General features: G+C 39.8%; 1 protein-coding gene across 1 annotated transcript in view; it reads left to right on the top strand.

The window, feature by feature from the left end:
- The first annotated feature begins 281 nt into the window (after positions 1 to 281).
- CSE1L (chromosome segregation 1 like) overlaps positions 282 to 17,784 on the top strand; it is a 43,619-nt gene continuing 26,116 nt past the window's right edge. The window contains 8 exon segments of the mRNA XM_042464199.1: positions 282 to 374; positions 5,056 to 5,151; positions 5,571 to 5,713; positions 8,580 to 8,681; positions 9,013 to 9,158; positions 9,330 to 9,420; positions 10,123 to 10,230; positions 11,255 to 11,347. Coding sequence (XP_042320133.1) covers positions 5,067 to 5,151; positions 5,571 to 5,713; positions 8,580 to 8,681; positions 9,013 to 9,158; positions 9,330 to 9,420; positions 10,123 to 10,230; positions 11,255 to 11,347 — 768 coding nt within the window. The 5' untranslated portion in view covers positions 282 to 374; positions 5,056 to 5,066.

The raw sequence follows: 17,784 nt of genomic DNA, 5'->3' as shown, positions 1-17,784 counted from the left end.
CTGGGGTCGAACTCAGAACCCCGCGGCTGCGAATGGCTGCACTGCCACCCTCAGCCACTGCGCCTCCAGGGCGCCCTTCCTTCCCCGCCTTCTGCCTCAGGGAATCTTGCAAATGCAATGCATTGTGGGAACCCTGTGCGCAGAAGCAGCGGATTGGCTCGCCCCGTTCTAAAGAGAGCGTAGCTGGGATTAGCCGGCACTTTTAGACAAGCCTGTTATTGATTGGTTATGGCAGGGAAGGGGCGGGGCTACGAGGCGTCGTGCGTGATTGCGTCACCCCGCCGCCGCGCCCTCTCAGCGAGGTTTGAATGTGAAGCGGAGTTGGCGCTGTGGTGGGAGTGCTGCGTCGCTGGGGCTGTCAGGGGACCCGTCAGGTGAGGCGCGTTGCCGGGGAAACCGAGGGGCCCTTCGTTGGTGGCTTTCGGAGCCCTAGAGCGGCAGGGAGGGAGCCTTTAGCGCGGGATTCTCGTTTACCCTCAGGCTCGGGGCCCGCGACGCAGCAACAGGAGGCGGGCAACCGAACTGCTGGTTTCTTTTGTCCCGCCCCTTCTGCCTACGCTGCTCCCTATTGGCTGCGGGGCCTAGACGGTAGGAAAAGCGGTTCGCCGATTGGCCTTCGCGGCTGTCGCTCTAGGAGCTAGTGTGAGGCGAGCACCCTCGGCTCCCCGTCCCCTCTCCATTTTCCGTCTTCCTCTTGGTCGCCGGTGCTGGAGGCGAGGCTCCAGGCGCTGTTGAAGAAGAAGGTACGGCGCTGAGGCGGAACGGAGGCCGGGAATCGGAGCCGGCGGAAGCAGCGTGTCGGTTCCGCACTGCAGGAATAACCCGCTTTGACAGCGCCTTAACTCTTCATCCGCTTCCCCACCGCCTTCCCCTTCTGCTCTTTGGAGATTGTGAGCCTGAATAGGAGAAAACCACAGACAACAGAAGCGCCTCCCTAGGACTCTGGAGGCCCTCCCTCCGGTGCAACAGACACTGCCCTCAATGGTGCGCCGGAGGAGAGGCCCAGTGGAGTCTTCTCTCTAGGAATCTCTGGGTCTTTCAGTGCAACTTTTAGTCAAAGTCGACCATAGAGTTGCTCTGGAGGACCTAGAGATTCCTAGAGAGAACGTATTAAGCAAATCCGTGAATAACCGAATCCGCAAATGTGGAGGGATGAGTGTAATTACCATAAATAATAACAATAACAATAATAATACTTTTAGACTGCCACGGCACAATGCTGTGGGATTGTGGGAATTGTAGTCCATTGGGGCAGCAGAGCTCTCCGACAGAGAAGGCTCCTTGTCACACAGAACTACAGCTCCCAGAATTCAGTGCCACTGAGCCGTGGCAGTTAAAGTGGAGTTGCCCTGGATTATTTAGGCTGTGCGGAATAATTTGGTTTGACACCGCTTTTTAAGTGCAGAGGCTGCAGGTGGTGGGATTCTGGGGATGGTGGGTTACTGTGGCGCCAGGTGCGCTCCGACAGAGAAGGCTAAGTGTCTCACTAAACTACAACTCCCAGAATTCTCAAACATTGATCCAGGCAAGGCAGTCAAAGCGATGTCAAACCAGATTATTTCTACAGCGTGAATGCAGCCTTAATCTGATTTGTAGAAGAGACCCAGGCAGAATCCACATGGCAGAAATAATCCAGTTTGACACCACTTTAACTGCCTTGGCTCAGTGCTATGGAATTCTGGGAAGTGTAGTTTGTTGTGGCGGGGAAGGCTCTTCCAACTCTGTGATCCTGTGATTCAATGTCTCACAAAAGTACGCATCCCAGAATTCCATAGCATGGAGCCAGGGCAGTTAAAGCGGTGTCAGACTGGATTGTTTCTGCACTGCAGATGCAGCCTTAGTCCGATTTCTGGAAGAGAAATAGCAGTGAAAGGCAGCCACTCTGCACATGCCCAGAGGGCATTTTTAGTCTCTGGGGGACAAGGAGTTGCCAAGCCTCAGATATTTTTGTGGACTGCTGATCAGACAAGGTTAGTGCTGTCTGTGGAGAATAATCATGGGAGCTGCCATTTGAAAGCTTTAGAGGGAGACACAGTTGTCCATCCCAATCTGTACAATGCCCACAGAGCAGGGCCAGATAGAACATACTTTCAGATTCTTAGTAGAGCTTAAGGTGACTTGTTGTAGGTTCTGGGCTTTGGACTGTCCGCAGCTTCCAGTTTTGTTGTTATGTGCCTTGACTTGCTTTTTGAGAAGCTCAAAGCTCCTGACAAAAAGTTTAAAAACCAAGCACATAAAACATTAAATATTTAGATAGTCACTACATAAAACTTCAGATCATCACCAAGATGAAGCATCCTAGGAAGTACTGAAAGTAATCAAGGCTAGTACTCTTCATGTGGGAGGAAAGGGGAGAATGGCCCTTTGACTTCAGGGCCACTTCTAGAAAAATGCTGCTAGAAACAGAGGCTGTACCTCTTCTAGTGAAGGGCTGCAGTCTAAAAAGGCGAGTTTCATTTAAAGAAATCACATAGTTGATACAGGGAGAGGATTGCTAAGAACTGGAAAAGTATAGTATTGAAAGGGATGGGGAAAGGATGTACCATGTAGTCATGCCTTCTGCTGTTTATGTCCGTTTCTAAGAATGCAGATGGTCACTGACATAAATACTCAACCAGTTTCATCAAGAATCTTTTGCCACTAATACTTAAGCTCTCTCCCAGCTTGTCAGTGAACTAAAGAGGGGGAGCATCAAAGGGTCCCTGGAGTCTCACTGTCATTTGCCCCAGTCATCCTTTTAGTTCAGTATACTACCAGAGCATTGCTGAGCATGCCATCTTTGTATCTGTTACGTTATTCCATGAGGTATGCTAAAATCCATTTCAGCTCATTCATTTCTGAATGTCTTTATGCAATTGTTTCTTCTGAACCCAAGGCTTAACAGTGCATTCCCCAGTATGTTGGATTGGAGAGAGAATACCTACAGTAAATGTTCTGTCTCTCTTATGTCACTGTAGTAAGTGGTGACAATTGGGATGAGTTTCAGAAGAGCAATGGCCTGTTGTGACTTCTTTTTTTGTTCCCTTGTTGTGATCTAGGGTAAATTCTGTTCTGCGTTGATCAACAATTCCTTTTTAGTGGTTTTTAAAGTGTTTCTGTGTGAGAGAGAACCATCACTGAATTTCTTAATATAGATCATTTTGTATATGTATATGAAAATATTTTTAGTTAGCAAATACATCCTAATTACTTGCGGAGGCAGAATCCTAAGCGCTCCATACACACACATACAAACGTTTCTATGTGTTAGACCATTCTTCGAGTGGCTGATCTTGAGGATCCCTTGGTTTTCCAGAGCCAGTGTGCAAAGGGATCTTGTAGCACCTTTAATGCTATCTGAAAGAAAGAAACTGGTAGCATGAGCTTTCATAGACCTGAGTCTACTTTCTCAGATGGCACAGACATTTTCCAAAAGAGGGAAAGGCAGAACATAACTGGAATGATTCAGAACTGTGGAGAAATATAGAGGAACATTGCTCTTTGAAATTTGTTTCTGTTTTGTTTTGTTTTTTTTAGGTGTACTAAGTAGAGAATGCCAAATGACTCTGTTCCACATATGCCTGTCTCTGCCTTTTACATCTTAACTTTATGACACTTCTAGATTTTCACTCTGCTAATTTTTTAATAACAGTGGTCTTTTCTGTTGATCCTTTTTTATTTTCTTGACAGTTTCTATAGAATCTTTGTCATCATGTAATTGTGTCCCATACTGGTTATGCTTACTATATCCTATTATTTGCGGTGTGGTGTTTTTCAGTTTGAAAACATTTCTAGTCCTGTAATCTTTTCCCAACTAGTGACCAGCTTAATGCCTATGAAAAGCTCCCAATCGGGTGAATGCAATGACACCTTCCTGTTTATTTTCCTGAGAATGTGCCATTCAGAATCCTAAAGCCTCTTGCACCAGAGATAATATATAGCCATTATCAGCAGTTTCCATTAATATACTTAAACACTATGAAATCACAGTTCATGGTTATGTGTCACATGGGGTAAACAATGGACAGGTGTGGAAGAATCTTAGAAATATGGGATCTTGGGTCGTATGATTCTTGCATCTGGAAGCGCACTGACTATTTTTCAATTCGTGAGTTATTTGGCTGTTGGAATGTAAATTCGTTATTACGTTCAAAGCAACATATGCTATGTGGGCTTGGGAGAAAAAATAATCTGGCATCCTTTTGGGGAATTATGATGGCATAGATCAGATTCATGCCACTAGAACTCATGGTTTTGGTTGGTGCAGATGTCAGAATGTTCTAACTTCACAACGATCCCAAAAAAACCCTTCCCTGCCTTTTCTTAGCTAAAACCCTGAGAACTCAATCATATCCTTGTTGGTGGAGAGTGGGAGGAGCATGGACAGCATCCATCTGGCTTCCTATAGCTGGACACATAGAAGTGACATCATTGGCAAGGACTTCTAAAGGAATCCTAGAGGACCTTGCAGAAGCCAGTCACTATACATCCAGCCGTGGGGCTTGGGGAGGGAGATGATAATAGCTTATTGTTTTCAGGGCATTTCTTAAAGTGTTGTGCTGGTGTAAAGAATTTTGAGGTGCATGCTTTTTCACACACTAGTTCATTGGAAACATTTGTTACATAGGTTTTTTAAAATCAGGGGTTTTGGGGGGGAGGGGGGCTTGCATCCATGGTTCTTCAACTGGTCTATAATTGTAACTGAAAGGATACCCACTGCATAGCCATATCCATTAAAAACCAGTGGAGCAAATCACTGCTTAGCTGCATGACAGCTTTGGGTTGCAGTCATGCTTTAGATTTTTAAATATACTGAAGATTCAGGTGACATAGGATGGAAAAAAATTAAAGTTTCAGTTTGAATGCAAAGTTGTATGTGCTTTAGATATCTGTATCATGGTTTTTGTTGGAAAGGAAGGTGGCATAGTGTGTTGTGTACTGTATTTGAAATGACAGGTGGATTTCTAACTGTATTTGAAAACTATAAACGTGTAACATAAAGTGTCTGCATTGTAGTGTATGTATTTTGATATATAGCACCTAAAATTATACACAGTACATTTTGTTACTTTTTAGGTTCTGCAGTTATGGAGCTAAGTGAAGCCAATTTGCAGACTTTGACAGAATATTTAAAGAAGACGCTAGATCCTGATCCTGCCATAAGACGTCCTGGTAAATTGTTTAAAAATGTCAAGATTGAGAATGTACTGGATGGATTCTAGTGAAAGCTTACCATGAAACATTGCAGAGTCTGTTTAGCTATTTTATATGCTTCTTAGATTTATTTTTGATTTATTTGTATTTGGTGATATTGGCTAAGAGCAGGGATATCAAGCATGTCTTTTCCAAAATGCCATAATGAGATTGTGGAGCAGCATTATGATCTGCATTTAAAATTTGTTACTTTTAACATATGAAATATATTGGGCTGCACTTTTACTATCAATATAAAATTGATTAAAATGTTAATTTTACTTCTCCTTTATCCCTCATGTTAAATATTAACTTGCATGTGTAGCAAATAATGTTAAATAATAAGACAACCATGAATTAGATAGACTTTTTGCTAAATTTAGGGTATTCTTTTACAGCGGAAAAATTCCTTGAGTCTGTTGAAGGAAACCAAAATTATCCACTGCTGCTTTTGACACTGCTGGAGAAGTCTCAAGATAATGTCATCAAAGTCTGTGCCTCTGTCACATTCAAGAATTATATTAAAAGAAATTGGAGAATTGTAGGTATTTTGGTGATTAGAGTTGCCCAGTCATATAATGTGTGGTCTAGTAGTATCAGAGGTTAAGAATAAAAATGCTTATGGGACATAAATTGTAATAAAAGATGGTAGGACATCAGATATAGTACATACATGGGCGTGCTTTATGTGGCTTTCAACATACGCTGATAGCTGTGTCGGGAAGAAGGGGCGCGTGTCCCATAGGGACTAATGGGGCGCGCACGACCGCACGCGCAAACCCCATTCATTTAAATGGGGCTCGAGCATACGCGTAATTTGTTTTACATGGGGGAGTCGGGAACGGATCCCCCACGTAAAGCAAGGATGCACTGTGTAAGTATACCTCAGTTAACAAAGGAGATGCATTCTTGGCCATTACTTCTTTAACAGAAAATTTAGTCCCAACACAAAGAGCACACATAAAGTAGGGCTAAATTCCTACGCTATAAAATAGAGAGAAGCTCAACATATCTCAGCATACTTTGTTTTCAAAACTAACAATATTTATCTGTCAAATGAAACAAGCAGGTCAGGTAAGCCTTGCAAATAAACATAACATTTTGAATCTTCTAGAGGCCGTTTTTGGAAGCCTCTATCAAAATTCATCCAGTGATCACTTCCCCCTGTTAGCTTCGATTTTTCTTTGAGTTCTTTTTTGGTGGCCAAAGCAATAGAGCTATATGGTTTTTTAGAATGTTGGGGGTAGCTAGTGAGAGACTTCCCTTCTTCACCCTTTTCTCTCTGTTTTGCTGTTTACAAATGCTCAAAAAGGGATTCTGAAGACAGCTGCTGTTTACCTTGCCTGTTGTAGCCAGGCAGATTCAGATTCAGTAGGATAAGCTAGAGCAGAATCTTATTCTTTTCCAATGTAAGCTTTATTGCACTGTACATTGTAGATATGCTGCTACTATCTCATAACAAATGTCAGGGTGTTTTTTTTCTGATCCTCTTTTCCCATTCTCCCAAAGTCAATGCTGTAAAAAACTTGTAACTAGAAAGGAGAAAGAGGAGATATAAAAAGTCTTTATAAAAAGGAGCTTCATTGTGAGACTTTGTAAACTGATATAAACACAAAGCTTAACCAATCAGATTGTTTCATTTCACACACACGTATTGTTACTTTTCAATAACAAGTCTGCTGAAGCATGTTGAATGGTTCTTTTTTGTGGTGTAGGAACCTATGCCTATTCTTTCCATTCTTTCTGCTTCATTAACTGAGGTACACTTGTATTTAATGTGACAGGCTACTGTAGACAATAGTGGTTTTCAAGCTCAAATCCTAAATCATTCTTTTTCTTCCAGTGGATTATTAGCATAATCAGAGTTCTGTGCTGTACTTTTTAAATTGTGATAGTAAAGACATTTTGTCTGGCTTTACTAACAAAACTATTATTTGTTGTCCTCACTTATTCAGCCCTTTTCCAAGTCCTGTGATATCTGCAGAGAACTTGTAGATAGCTGCAGTAGCTTTTACAAATGGTATAAGCAGTATCTCACTGTTGCTGCCTTTTGCAGAGATCCTGTAATTAGGAAAAGGAATGACCCCCCTTCCTCCTCCCCCCAAGAACCTGAAGGTAGAAAAGAGTGGTTCCTATCTTATAAATAGGGTTTTTGGAGAAAGAAAGGTGGCTCCTTGCTAGATGTCTCCTGTAGGTTGCTGCTGGTGTTTAAAGTCAATCTTTATATTTTTTTGGCACTTGGAAATACATCAGTTCCAATCCTCCAGGTAGTGGTATTAATTTATGGTTTTAGGAGAAGAGAATATTGAACCACCAGGTATCTCACGGAGTTTAATGCAGTTTTTCAGGGATTTGGGGCTTAAGCTTACTTTTCAGAGCTTGCAGTTCCTTGATGAGTCTTTGTAGTGGTAGTTTGGTCCTATGACTGTCTGATGGCAGAAAAGATATATTGTTCATCAGTGAATCTGGAAAAGAATCGTATCTGCATTTCTTGGTACAATATTGTCAGTTGGGAAAAGTGGCTTCAAGCATTAGCAAGGTGTAGTGGTTTGGGTGTAGGTTAGGGTTTGATTCCCTGCTTGGCCATGGAAACCCACTGGGTGATCTTGGTTGAGTGACACACTCTCAGCACCAGAAAATTCTGTAACAGGGTTGCCTTACATTGGAAACTGCTTGAAGGTACACAACAACAACAGCTAAACCAGCTTATCTGCCAAAATCCTTTTGAACCTTTGACGATATCAACTGAGGTTAAGGGGATGAGCTGATAAGCCTACTGTTCTTGCTGCTTCTAAGCGGCCAATGCTACTGCTGTTCTGCATGATGCAATCATATCTCCTGCTGCACTCAGACCTGACAGCTAAAAATGGGAAGGGTTAGAGCACCAAGTGGAACAGTGCTTGTTTTTGTCAGCAAATTCCACCTATCCTGCTTTATGCATCCACATTCCACCATGTGATGCTTACAGCTGAGCATTGTGATACAGCTTGGTTGTAATCTCTTGTCTATCTGACATGAATTTTAACCTGTCCTTCCTCATAGTAGCTCAGGGATTATGTTCACCACCCTGCCCTTTTATTGTAACATTAAATCTGTAAGATTCTGAGAGGTAGTGGCTGGAACAAGGTCCCCTAGTAAATCTGGTGGATGACCAAAGATTCTAACTACCAAACTGCACTAGAAGTATCGTAAGAGGCTTATGCCACAGACATAAATTATCTTGACCCACTAGCCTTGCAAATATTTATCAAGTAGCCATTATACTTTTAGCTATATACAGCTTTTGAAGTACAGTATTTGTTACTGTTAGTATTTGAGAAGCATTCAGCTTATCTGGAAAACTTAATGTGAACATTTTTCTTTATAGAGATGTATTGATGTTAACTTACTTCACTGTTTGTTTGTAGATTGAAGATGAACCAGACAAAATATGTGAAACTGACAGGATAGCCATTAAAGCCAACATTATTCATCTGATGCTTAGTAGCCCAGAACAAATTCAAAAACAGGTGAGGTAAAAAAGGAACCCTCTTCATTTCAGAAAGGAATTGGATTTTTTTTTTTTTTTGCATAAAAATGGATTGTGTTAATAAATCAAATTTTGTTCTAAAACAAGGAGCAACAGATAATTACAAAAATTGCTAACTGAAGCATATTAAAACTTGAGATAAATATTAAGAGAGATCCTATGAAATGCAGAATTTTTTTCCCCACAAAAAAGTGATTAGACTATTTTACTGCCCTCTATGTGAGGCTCCCCTTGAAAAGTGTTCAAAAGCTATAACTAGGCAATTGTTCACCCCCTTACAAGTCTACGTAACATGTTTCTCTTTTTTTTAGTTAAGTGATGCCATTAGCATTATTGGTAGAGAAGATTTCCCTCAGAAATGGCCTGACCTGCTAACAGAAATGGTGAATCGTTTTCAGAGTGGAGACTTCCATGTTATTAATGGAGTTCTCCGAACAGCACACTCTTTATTCAAAAGGTATGGAGGGGAGTCACAAATTTCCAGTCTGTGATCTGAAAATTAAGTTCACTTTGTTATGGAAATTCTGGTTTTTGTTTGTTTGTTAATGTCTTTTCTTTGTTCCAGTCAAGTTCTCAAACCTTTTCAGAAATCAGAAGTTAATTATTCAAATCTTCCTTCATTTGTCAGATATCGTCATGAGTTTAAATCAAATGAACTGTGGACAGAGATCAAACTTGTCCTTGATGCTTTTGCACTACCATTGACAAATCTCTTTAAGGTAACATAGTTTGTGTAATTTAGATTTGATTTGTATAGCATCTGGTCAAAGACATTTACATTTTTAACTTCACAGCCAAGCTTAGAATACTTACGTTTATAACCATGAGAGCATAACTTTAATTGAATATGCTGAGATAAAGTGTATATGATACACAGTATAAGATGACTAAAATAAACCTCCCATGCTTGAGACTTCTTAAAAGGGGTGTCTTCCTATGTTATATAGATTAGCAGTAACTGAAATTAGATATTTTAAAATGTTTTTATATAGAAACACTTTTTAAATATTGATACCAGGTGAAATGTGGTGCATTTTAATGCCGACAGAACTATTTTCATCAGCAGAAGCAAAAGGGGTGTTATTACTTCTTTCTTCTCTACATCCTCAAAATCTGTTTCACTGATTAAGAGGATCCTCTGGAGTATTGGGGGAGGGGTGCTGCAGGAAAAAGGTAAGACATGGAAAGTGTTTTGCAAACACTTTCACTCGTGATTCTTACTTTTGCCCAGTATGCAACCTTCTTATTTTTCACCACTTTTGGTGGTTCTTATGTTTGTCTTCAGGGTTTTTTTAAAAAAATGATACTGAAATTAGAGATGAGATCTGTTTATTGGCAACATCAATGTGCATTCAGTATAAATGCAATTTTGATGTGAATTATATGTAGTAGACTTTACTGGTAAACCTTTACTTTTCCAGGCCACAATTGAGCTGTGCAGTACTCATGCAAATGATGCCAGTGCTTTGAAAGTTCTCTTCTCATCTCTGATTCTGATTGCGAAGTTATTCTACAGTTTAAATTTTCAAGTAAGCCACCTTTGTTTTCTTTAAGTTGAAAGTTCTGACTTTCAAAGCCTAGAGTAGCACTGAATTCAAAAAACAATTTCAGTGGTGGAAACTTAGATAATCATGAATGTTGGTGTTGCTAGCCAAAAATAGCTAATAATGTTTGGTATTACTTCACAAATATCCTGAGAAATTATTGCTTGCAATTTTAATGAATTAAAACTATTCATATAAAACCTTATAGTATAATAAAGGCAGCTTTTGGGCCTAGGTCTCTTCTTTTCTTTGTCCTGATAGGAGTAGAGTTGATCAAAGGTTGGTCAGAGATCAAAAGAAAATGCAAGCAAAGGTTGTTGACACTCGGGGAATCCCATAGTTAAGTAAAGATAGAGAGGAATACTGTAGTCCTTTTGAAGGTCCAATTTTTCTTTTAACAGCTTTGATGGTAGTCCAGAATAGTTTGCATATACTTATAAGAGCATTAATGTTGTCATTGTTGTGTGCCTTCCGGTTGTATGGTGACCACGGGGTTTTCTCAGCAAAATTTGTTCAGAAGTGGCCATTGCCTTCCGTGGAGGCTGAGAGAGTGTGATTTGCCAAAGGTCATTGAGTGAGTTTCTGTGGCCTAGTGGGGATTTGAACCCTAGTCTCCCAGAGTTGTAGTCCTGCACTGTAAACCACTACACCATACTGGCTCCATATGGGCTTTGGCACCCAGTAAATAGAACTGACTGCTATTCCATGTCAATGTTCCACTGATCACTTGCTATAGCAACACATTTATTTGTGCTATTTTGATTGTGAGATGAGAGCATTGGTTCATGGCCTTCCGGTTTTCAAAGGAGAAACCTACTAATTTGACCTTTTAGACCTGGACTACTTCTAATGATTAAAAAGTGATATGTCGTGACTTCTTGTGGGTTTTTAAGTGGTTATAGTGTTTCTTTGTTGATTGCCAAAATATAAGAAAGATATTCTCAAATAAGAACGATATTTAAATGCAAGTAAGTGATTTAAAAGATGGTTATGCCCCTTAATTTTGTAGGACCTTCCTGAATTTTTTGAAGATAACATGGAAACCTGGATGATGAACTTCCATAACCTTTTAACTTTGGATAACAAACTCTTACAGACAGACGTAAGAAAAAAATATAAACTCCTTTGCAAACTTTACGCATGAAATGGAATCCAGGTCTTGGTATGAACTAAAAGAAAATAGTTTACCTTGAGTTCAGGAAGGACAATGAAACTGCAGAAAAAAATTAGTTAACTAATTATTACAGGGCAAAACACACTGCAGAAATTATCCCTTTTGAAACCACTTTAACTGCCCTGGCTCAGTGCTAGGGAATCCTGGGAACTATCGTTTGTGGTGACACCAAAGCTCTCTGATAGAGAAATCTAAATATCTCGCAAAATTACAGTTCCCAGAATTCCTTGGCATTGAGCCAGGACAGTTAAAGTGGTGTCAAACTGGATTAATTTCTGCAGTGTGTTTTGGCCCATAGAGAAACTACGCAACCATCCTTAGATATATTGAGAGCAAATGGGAATTTTGCCAATTAAAAAGTGGCAAGGGAAGCCCAGAGTTCCTTCTTAACTGTTTTTCACCTGTTTTCTGTGCAGTGGGGTGAAAGCACAATTTTGGATAGCAACATTCCCAGCAACTCCGGAAATAGTAGGTGACAAGTAACTAAGATTGAGCTGGTTAGAAAGATTGATGATCAGCTTTGAGAGGCTGGCAAAGCAGAGCAGCCTATCCTTGCTTCACTAAGTAGGACAGAAGCCAGTGAGCAGAGAGGAAGCTGTATAGGGGCATGCATGTTTGTGCATGAATGAAGAAATATGAATAGTTGTCTGGATAAGAGTGAGTCTTTGGTATGGCATTGCCCTAAAATGGCATGTAATTCCTGAGAAGTTCGAAGAATATCCTTGACTTTAAAAAGTCCTCTTCCTCTTATTTAATGTTCACAACACCTCTTTGCAACACAAGCTTGAGCGGTGACCTGTGCTTACCTTTATTTTAGCATGATGTTTAATCTAGACTTCTGGTATCATAACATGTTAGTTGATAGTAAAGGCATGTATACATTTGGTGGAAAGGCAAGTTAAAAATGTAGAGTGTTAGGGGGGTTGTACAGTCAGCCCTCCTTATCCATGGAGTCTTTATTCAAAGATTCAATGTTTAGTAAATATTTTTAAGAAATATAAATTCCAAAAAAGCAAATCTTGATTCTTACAATTTTATATAAAGGGACATACTGTATTTTCTGGCATATAAGACTACTTTTTAATCCAGGAAAATCTTCTCAAAAGTCGGGGGTTGTCTTATACGCCAGGTGTCATCTTATAGGGCAGGTGCTGAAACTTTTGAGCTGGACTGGAGAATCTGCGGTTGCCGCATATGGTGGGGGGGGAGCTCAAAAATGGCTGCAGCCACATCCCCGCCGTATGCGACGATCGTATGAAAGCAGCTACCGCTCTGATAGTCTTGGAGACAGGGAGGGCTGGGCAGGCAGGGAGAGCTGACCAATCCAAGCAGGCTTTGTATACAACAAGGTTTCCTGCCAAGTACTTGCATGTCATTTGAATTAAAATTACCATATTGAAATCAAATCTGATGTTTTTAAAATTTTTATTTGGTGTGCGTTGGAAGAGGGGTTGTCTTATATGGTGATTATATCCCAAACTCTATATTTTAACTGGAAAAAAGTGGCTTCAAGCATTAGCAAGGTGTAGTGGTTTGGGTGTAGGTTAGGGTTTGATTCCCTGCTTGGCCATGGAAACCACTGGGTGATCTTGGTTGAGTGACACACTCTCAGCACCAGAAAATTCTGTAACAGGGTTGCCTTACATTGGAAACTGCTTGAAGGTACACCCAACAACAGCTAAACCAGCTTATCTGCCAAATCCTTTTGAACCTTTGACGATATCAACTGAGGTTAAGGGGTGAGCTGATAAGCCTACTGTTCTTGCTGCTTCTAAGCGGCCAATGCTACTGCTGTTCTGCATATGCCATCATATCTCCTGCTGCACTCAGACCTGACAGCTAAAAATGGGAAGGGTTAGAGCACCAAGTGGAACAGTGCTTGTTTTTGTCAGCAATTCCACCTATCCTGCTTTATGCATCCACATTCCCCCTGTGATGTTACAGCTGAGCATTTTGATACAACTTGGTTGTACTCTTGTCTATCTGACATGAATTTTACACTGTCCTTCCTCATAGTAGCTCAGGGATTATGTTCACCACCCTGCCCTTTTATTGTAACATTAAATCTGTAAGATTCTTGAGAGGTAGTGGCTGGAACAAGGTCCCCTAGTAAATCTGGTGGATGACCAAAGTTCTAACTACAAACTGCACTAGAAGTATGTTAGAGGCTTATGCCACAGACATATTATCTTGACCCACTAGCCTTGCAAATATTTATCAAGTAGCCATTATACTTTTAGCTTATACAGTTTTGAAGTACAGTATTTGTTACTGTTAGTATTTGGAAGCATTCAGCTTATCTGGAAAACTTAATGTGAACATTTTTCTTTATAGAGATGTATTGATGTTAACTTACTTCACTGTTGTTTGTAATTGAAGTGAACCCGACAAATATGTGAAACTGCAGGAGTAGCCATTAAACAACATTATTCATCTGATGCTTAGTAGCCCAGAACAAATTCAAAAACAGGTGAGGTAAAAGGAACCCTCTTCATTTCAGAAAGGAATTGGATTTATTTATTATTTTTTGCATAAAAATGGATTGTGTTAATAAATCAATTTTGTTCTAAAACAAGGAGCAAAAGATAATTACAAAAATTGCTAACTGAAGCATATTAAAACTTGGATAAATATTAAGAGGATCCTATGAAATGCAGAATTTTTTTCCCCACAAAAAAGTGATTGACTATTTTACTGCCCTCTATGTGAGGCTCCCCTTGAAAAGTGTTCAAAAGCATAAACTAGGCAATTGTTCACCCCTTACAAGTCTACGTAACATGTTCTCTTTTTTTTTTTAAGTGATGCCATTAGCATTATTGGTAGAGAGATTTCCCTCAGAAATGGCCTGACCTGCTAACAGAAATGGTGTCGTTTTCAGAGTGGAGACTTCCATGTTATTAATGGAGTTCTCCGAACAGCACACTCTTTATTAAAAGGTATGAGGGGGTCACAAATTTCCAGTCTGTGATCTGAAAATTAAGTTCACTTTGTTATGGAAATTCTGGTTTTTGTTTGTTTGTAATGTCTTTTCTTTGTTCCAGTCAAGTTCTCAAACCTTTTCAGAAATCAGAAGTTAATTATTCAAATCTTCCTTCATTTGTCATATCGTCATGAGTTTAAATCAAATGAACTGTGGACAGAGATCAAACTTGTCCTTGACTTTTGCACTACCATGACAATCTCTTTAAGGTAACATAGTTTGTGTTAATTTGATTGTTTTTAAGCATCTGGTCAAAGACATTTACATTTTTTAACTTCACAGCCAAGTTAGATACTTACGTTTATAACCATAAGAGCATACTTTAATTGAATATGCTGAGATAAAGTGTATATGATAACAGTATAGAGACTAATAAACCTCCCATGCTTGAGACTTCTTAAAAGGGTGTCTTCCTATGTATTAGATTAGCAGTAACTGAAATTAGTATTTTAAAATGTTTTTATATAGAAACACTTTTATATTGATACCAGGTGAAATGTGGTGCATTTAATGCCGACCGAACTATTTTCATCAGCAGAAGCAAAAGGGGTGTTATTATACTTCTTTTCTCTCTACATCCTCAAAATCTGTTTCACTGATTAAGAGGATCCTCTGGAGTATGGGGGAGGGGTGCTGCAGGAAAAAGGTAAGACATGGAAGTGTTTTGCAACACTTTCACTCGTGATTCTTACTTTTGCCCAGTATGCAACCTTCTTATTTTCACCATTTGGTGGTTCTTTATGTTTGTCTTCAGGGTTTTTTTTTAAAAATGATACTGAAATTAGAGATGAATCTGTTTATTGGCAACATCAATGTGCATTCAGTATAAATGCAATTTGATGTGAATTATATGTAGAGACTTACTGGTAAACCTTTACTTTTCCAGGCCACAATTGAGCTGTGCAGTACTCATGCAAATGATGCCAGTGCTTTGAAAGTTCTCTTCTCATCTCTTATTCTGGATTGCGAAGTATTCTACAGTTTAAATTTTCAGTAAGCCCCCTTTGTTTCTTTTAAGTTGAAAGTTCTGAATTTCAAAGCTAGAGTAGCACTAATTCAAAAAAAATTTCAGTGGTGGAAACTTGATAATCATGAATGTTGGGTGTGCTAGCCAAAAATAGCTAATAATGTTTGGTATTACTTCACAAATATCCTGAGAATTTTGCTTGCCATTTTAATGAATTTAAACTATTTATATAAAAACCTTACAGTATAATAAAGGCAGCTTTTGGGCCAGGTCTCTTCTTTCTTTGTCCTGATAGGAGTAGAGTTGATCAAAGGTTGGTCAGAGATCAAAAGAAAATGCAAGCAAGGTTGTTGACACTCGGGGAATCCCATGTTAGTAAAAATGAGAGGAGATAGTCATTTTGAAGGTCCAATTTTTCTTTTAACAGCTTTGATGGTAGTCCAGATAGTTTGCATATACTTATAAGAGCATTAATTTTGTCATTGTTGTGTGCCTTCCGGTTGTATGGTGACCAGGGTTTTCTCAGCAAAATTTGTTCGAAGTGGCCATTTCTTCGTGGAGGCTGAGAGAGTGTGATTTGCCAAAGGTCATCGAGTAAGTTTCTGTGGCCTAGTGGGGATTTGAAACCTAGTCTCCCAGGTTGTAGTCCTGCACTGTAAACCACTACACCACATACTGGCTCCATATGGCTTTGGCACCCCAGTTAATGAAACTGACTGCTATTCCATGTCAGCCAGTGTTCCACTGTCACTTGCTATCAACACATTTATTTATGCTATTTTGATTGTGAGATGAGAGCATTGGTTCATGGCCTCCGGTTTTCAAAGGAGAAACCTACTATTTGACCTTTTAGACTGGACTACTTCTAATGATTAAAGTGATTGTCGTGACTCTTGTTGGTTTTAAGTGGTTATAGTGTTTCTTTGTTGATTGCCAAAATATAAGAAAGATATTCTCAAATAAGAACGATATTTAAATGCAAGTAAGTGATTTAAAGATGGTTATGCCCCTTAATTTTGTAGGACCTTCCTGAATTTTTTGAAGATAACATGGAGAACCTGGATGATGAACTTCCATCCTTTTAACTTTGGATAACAAACTCTTCAGACAGACGTAAGAAAAAAAAATATAAACTCCTTTGCAAACTTTACGCATGAAATGGAATCCAGTCTTGGTATGAACTAAAAGAAAATAGTTTACCTTGAGTTCAGGAAGGACAATGAAACTGCAGAAAAAAATTAGTTAACTAATTATTACAGGGCAAAACACACTGCAGAAATTATCCCTTTTGAAACCACTTTAACTGCCCTGGCTCAGTGCTAGGAATCTGGGAACTATCGTTTGTGGTGACACCAAGCTCTCTGATATGAGAAAATCTAAATATCTCGCAAATTACCTTCCCAGAATTCCTTGGCATTGAGCCAGGACAGTTAAAGTGGTGTCAAACTGGATTATTTTGCAGTGTGTTTTGGCCCATAGAGAAACTACGCAACCATCCTTAGATATATTGAGAGCAATGGGAATTTTGCCAATTAAAGTGGCAAGGGAAGCCCAGAGTTCCTTCTTAACTGTTTTCACCTGTTTTCTGTGCAGTGGGGTGAAAGCACAATTTTGGATAGCAACATTCCCAGCAACTCCGGAAATAGTAGGTGACAAGTAACTAAGATTGAGCTGGTTTAAGATTGATGATCAGCTTTGAGAGGCTGGCAAAGCCGAGCACAGCCATCCTTGCTTCCTAAGTAGGACAGAAGCAGTGGCAGAGAGAGCTGTATAGGGGCATGCATGTTTGTGCATGAATGAAGAATATGAATAGTTTTCTGGATAAGAGTGAGTCTTTGGTATGGCATTGCCCTAAAATGGCATGTAATTCCTGAGAAGTTTGAAGAATATCCTTGACTTTAAAAAGTCCTCTTCCTCTTTTATATGTCACAACACCTCTTGCAACACAAGCTTGGCGGTGACCTGTGCTTACCTTTTTTTAGCATGTGTTATCTAGACTTCTGGTATCATAACATGTTAGTTGATGTAAAGGCATGTATACATTTGGGAGGCAAGTTAAAATGTAGAGTGTTGGGGGTTGTACAGTCAGCCCTCCTCTCATTGGAGTCTTTATTCAAAGATTCAATGTTGTAAATTTTTAAGAATATAAATTCACCAAGCAAATCTTGATTCTTACAATTTTATATAAAGGGACATACTGTATTTTCTGGCATTAAGACTACTTTTTAATCCGGAAAATCTTCTCAAAGTCGGGGTTGTCTTATACGCCAGGTGTCATCTTATGGGCAGGTGCCGAAACTTTTGAGCTGGACTGGAGAATCTGCGGTTGCCGCATATGGTGGGGAGAGCTCAAAAATGGCCGCCGCCACATCCCCGCCGTATGCGACGATGTATGAAAGCAGCTACCGCTCTGATCGT

This window comes from Sceloporus undulatus, chromosome 4 (genome assembly GCF_019175285.1).
Source record: "Sceloporus undulatus isolate JIND9_A2432 ecotype Alabama chromosome 4, SceUnd_v1.1, whole genome shotgun sequence".
Taxonomy (NCBI): domain Eukaryota; kingdom Metazoa; phylum Chordata; class Lepidosauria; order Squamata; family Phrynosomatidae; genus Sceloporus; species Sceloporus undulatus.
This window is presented reverse-complemented; position numbering and strand designations above follow the sequence as displayed.